Source organism: Etheostoma spectabile, chromosome 23 (assembly GCF_008692095.1).
Source record: "Etheostoma spectabile isolate EspeVRDwgs_2016 chromosome 23, UIUC_Espe_1.0, whole genome shotgun sequence".
NCBI classification, from domain to species: Eukaryota; Metazoa; Chordata; class Actinopteri; order Perciformes; family Percidae; genus Etheostoma; species Etheostoma spectabile.
In genome coordinates, this window is record NC_045755.1 from 13,157,967 (window position 1) to 13,161,999 (window position 4,033).

At 39.9% G+C, this 4,033-nt stretch overlaps 2 protein-coding genes across 4 annotated transcripts in view; one reads left to right on the top strand and one right to left on the bottom strand.

Moving 5' to 3' along the window:
• Positions 1 to 4,033, bottom strand: part of mettl25 (methyltransferase like 25) — a 15,827-nt gene that overhangs the window by 10,545 nt on the left and 1,249 nt on the right. The window contains exons 2-3 of one of the 2 annotated variants that reach the window (XM_032505339.1): positions 3,823 to 3,824; positions 1,000 to 1,250 (exon numbers count right to left, since the gene is read on the bottom strand). In XM_032505339.1, the coding sequence (XP_032361230.1) occupies positions 1,000 to 1,216 (217 nt within the window). In that variant the 5' untranslated portion in view covers positions 1,217 to 1,250; positions 3,823 to 3,824. Of the gene's footprint in view, positions 1 to 999; positions 1,392 to 3,822; positions 3,825 to 4,033 lie in introns of those variants that run through there. The other variant, XM_032505338.1, reaches the window with a different exon arrangement.
• ccdc59 (coiled-coil domain containing 59) overlaps positions 1,056 to 4,033 on the top strand; it is a 3,966-nt gene continuing 988 nt past the window's right edge. The window contains exons 1-3 of one of the 2 annotated variants that reach the window (XM_032505350.1): positions 1,056 to 1,253; positions 1,783 to 1,941; positions 2,283 to 2,631. In XM_032505350.1, coding sequence (XP_032361241.1) covers positions 1,794 to 1,941; positions 2,283 to 2,631 — 497 coding nt within the window. In that variant the 5' untranslated portion in view covers positions 1,056 to 1,253; positions 1,783 to 1,793. Of the gene's footprint in view, positions 1,254 to 1,676; positions 1,942 to 2,282; positions 2,632 to 4,033 lie in introns of those variants that run through there. The other variant, XM_032505351.1, reaches the window with a different exon arrangement.

The following is a 4,033-nucleotide window of genomic DNA, read 5'->3' on the forward strand; positions in this document are numbered from 1 at the left end:
CAGACTCTCATTGGCTAGCTGTTAGCCAATCAGAGTCAAGCAGCTTAGCTTGTTGAAAATTAATGAGAACTGGCACAAATCAAGTATTTCTGCAGGCTGCCATACCACACTAGAATGGCTTGAAATAAGGTAACCAAGGCATTTTTTTTTCCATGGTAGAACTTTCGACATTACCAAAAATTAATGAAATACGTGTGGCAGGGCAGCTTTAACAACTTTTTTGGCTAACAAGTTTTGAAAAGAATATTTCACTTTCCATTTGGTAATAATGAAGTAATAATTGTTGGCATGTCATTAATAATTGCTTGCTAAAAAATGTATTTTGGTCCAGATTCTCTGCAACCTTTTTTTTCTAGAAGCTATCTGTGGTCATGCCGCGCGCACTGTCGAGAGGCTTTTTCTGGCAACCATAAGTTGTTCTAACTGTTGGTTTCTAACTCATCTATAGCATCAGTAAATCACTTGGTGACAATTAATAAAATAAATTAAAAACTTTTGTTTAAATAAAGGTATTTAAATGATTGAAAGTGTGGTATTCTAACTGTAACTGTAATATTTAGTTAAAATAATGCTTATCCGTAAGCTACCAATATCATTTACTTTCCTGTGAAGAAGAATAGTTGATTTCCTTAATCCTGTTTCTGAAGTTAGCTAGCTGCTAATAAGGAATGTTCCAGAAGGAGGCGCTACAACATTGAGTTCTGAATCAGAGTGTGACGAGGCTAGCTAAGTGAGACCGGAAGTTGTTGCTAACGAGAGAAATGTGAAAGCAACCTAGGTTAGCTAATTAGCTAGTAACTTGTAAAGATGTAATGCCTGTCCGTTTGTATTAAACTTGTAAACGTATTTGGATGTGGTGCACAGCCAGTTCTATTTTAGAAAATACAACAGAAAGTTAACACAACAGATTGACAAGAACCCCCCCGCCCCCATATAGAGTATGCCACTGATGTAAAAAAAAATGATATCATGTAAAGGCGGCTGAAGAAACGTATTTACCTTTTGCTTGGTGTCCTGGCTCCCTCTGCTGGTCAGTAGCCGAGCCGAGTGTTGACAGGACCTCCTGAGGTGGCGTGGCCATGAAGCGGCTCCACACGTCCTGGGTGTAAAACTCCACAGTGTGAGCATTAGCGATGCTCAGAGTTACAGACAGAAACAGCTTAACTTCATCTATTCGACGTTGAATTTCTGTGAGGCCGTATGACTTGGATAACATATTACACAGCTCTCCAAAGAAGGCCCGAGTGAAGCTTGTAAGAAGTCCTACACTGCTGATGTACATCTAGACATAAGCAGTCGAAAAATACTGTTCGGTAATTTTACAGTAATGTATTATTTTTTTTTTTTTAATAAAATATACGTTAGCATACATTGCAAGGGGAGGCATTTAGAGTGTGCCAAAATGCGGACTTTTAGACAAACCTAGCAGCTCGTTATGAATATTTACGTTATAACTGTATTTCTTTATCTGATTGTTAACCTGATTAAAAAAATAAATGTTAAAATTATTTAAATAAAAAGTTATTAATTCAAGCAGTTCGTCCAGTTGTTAAGACACCGGTTGATGTGTGTATTCTTTTGCGACGAAATGACTTTAAAAAGGTCCTCGTGACTACGAATCGCCTCAGAAATGCTTAGCATATTTGATCGCTCCGTAATCGATTTTCATGTCTGCATTGTAGTCCACGCGTCATCACACTGCGTCTGTCAGGAAAGGGCATGCAGCCTAAACAGCCTGGCCTGAACCACGCATGTTGTAAACATTTCAATTTTCCTATCAAGAATTGACTGAAATGGCACCGGTAGATCAAAAAATGAAGAATAAGAGGTTCACCGCGAAAGATGGCAACTGGAAGAAATCAAAAAACAACGCACAGGGTGTCAAGAAAAAGAGGAAATGGGTCCCCGAGCACAAAGTATACGAAGGCAGTGTTAATGAAGGTAAGTGTTTTGCTATACAGTTCTTAGGTCATTGAGTTTGGTTCATTCATCCAGCTGCATTTAAAGAAAACGACCGCCAACAATGGGGCACAGCCTAGCCTACCTAACATTACACATCTGTATCTTTTTCAAACATGATGCCGAACTCAACTAGAAAATCTCTCAATTGAAACATTTCCACGTGACAAAATGTGATCCTAGCTTAAATCCTTTTAGGGGTTTTGCTCAATATCTTTAGTCTTCTAATAAATTCAGCAGACACATGTCCATCAAGCATCCCTTCATTTAAAGAAATTGTCAACTTAATAGAGCATGGAATACCTTTTGTCTTATGTCTTCAGGTCAGGGGTTTGCTTTCAAGAGGAAGCAAAAAGTCCAACATGAGTACAACAAGCTGCTGCGGAAGGAGAAGAAAAAGAACAATGAGCCCAAAGCGCTGTACAAGGACGAGTACCCAGAACACCTCAGGCATCTATACATGGCCGAGGCAGAGAAACTGAAGAACGAGGCCTGGACCCATCGATTGAACAGGAGTAAGCTGAGAATGAAAGGGCAGGAGACGGGAGAAGAAATAGATGACAATCATGATGAAGCTGATGCTGATGCTGATGCAGAAGCTACTGGTGGATCTGAGCAGACTGATAATGTCACTGGGGACCCTGAACCAACAGCAGCCTCAGAGAAAGACAGGTGAGAAAACATTCTGGACTCAAAGCTCTGAAACAAAAGTGACTTTAAGTGCCCGTTGTGATTGTATGAAGAAATAGAGAAGTTCCATTACTACCTAAAACTACATGGAAGGTGAGGAAGTGCCCATTACCCTAAGTATTGTTCACAGGAGATGATTTGTGGAACCTGGTTTGAACATATTTGAATGTGTGGGCCTTTTAAAATGTAGGATTTAAAGCAGAAATGCACACATCAAAGTCTGTTCGCAGGTCTCAGGAAGTACTACTGTATTATGTGAATAAGTTTTATAAAGTTTTTCCATGGCTCCAGAGGGAGCAAGGTACATCTATAGTAAAACTTAACAGACCTCTGTAGCCCGCTCCTCATCTGTCCTTGAGTCTAGCTAACGTTGCTCGAGGCTACATTTGTATAACACACCCAAAGCTCTTACTGAATTGTCGGCGGACAAGTTGCAGTTGTTTTTTTTTAATTTTACCTTTATTTGACCAGGAAGAGACTAATTGACAATAAAAATCTCTTTTTCAAGAGTGTCCTGGCCAAGACAGGCAGCAGTACAACCACACATACATACAAACACAAAATACACAAAAACACTAAAAACATAAAACAACTGGAACAGCAAATCCCTATAGTTGACCACAATCCTAAACACATCAGGCAAAACATCTGCAGCCAGATGTGGCATTCTCCAAGTCAATCAGCATCCTTTTGAAAAGCAACCAATGAGACCAGCTCATTAAGTTTCATGGATTTCTGTAACTTGTTCCATGTAGAGGGAGCAGCAAACTTAAACACCTTTTCCCCCAGTTCAGTTCTAACCTTTGGAACAGACAGAAGGAAAAGACCCTTGGAACGGAGATTGTAAGTCCCGATACTGTTTACCCCGATGTAGGTCAGAAGGTAGGATGGAAGTAGATCTAAAATAGCTGTGCATGTAAAGCCATGCCAGTGTTGAAGTCTCCGTTTTGATATAGAATGCCTCCAACACGTTCATACAGTTCCCAGTGGTGAGTGAGGGCTTTACAAGCTGATGTGTGGTGGCCGTCTGGTGTCGTAAGGCTGCCGTGCATCACCCAGGTAAGTTCTACACATTGGTGGTGTTAGAGAGTAATCCTCCCCCTGAAGCGCTTTGAGCATCTATGATAAAGCACTATATATGTAATTTATTATTATTATTATTATTATTACAACCACTGATGAATCTCAGAGATCAATGGTATACGGTGTCCAGTGCACGTCAACTTTGAGACAAAGCATGCATTCATAAAACTGGGTTTGATTCCCACTGTGATACACTGTGTCCCTGAGCAAGACACTTAACCCATAGTTGCTCCAGAAGCGGGCAACCTCTAACATATATATATATACACTGTATGTGTGTATATATATATATATATATATA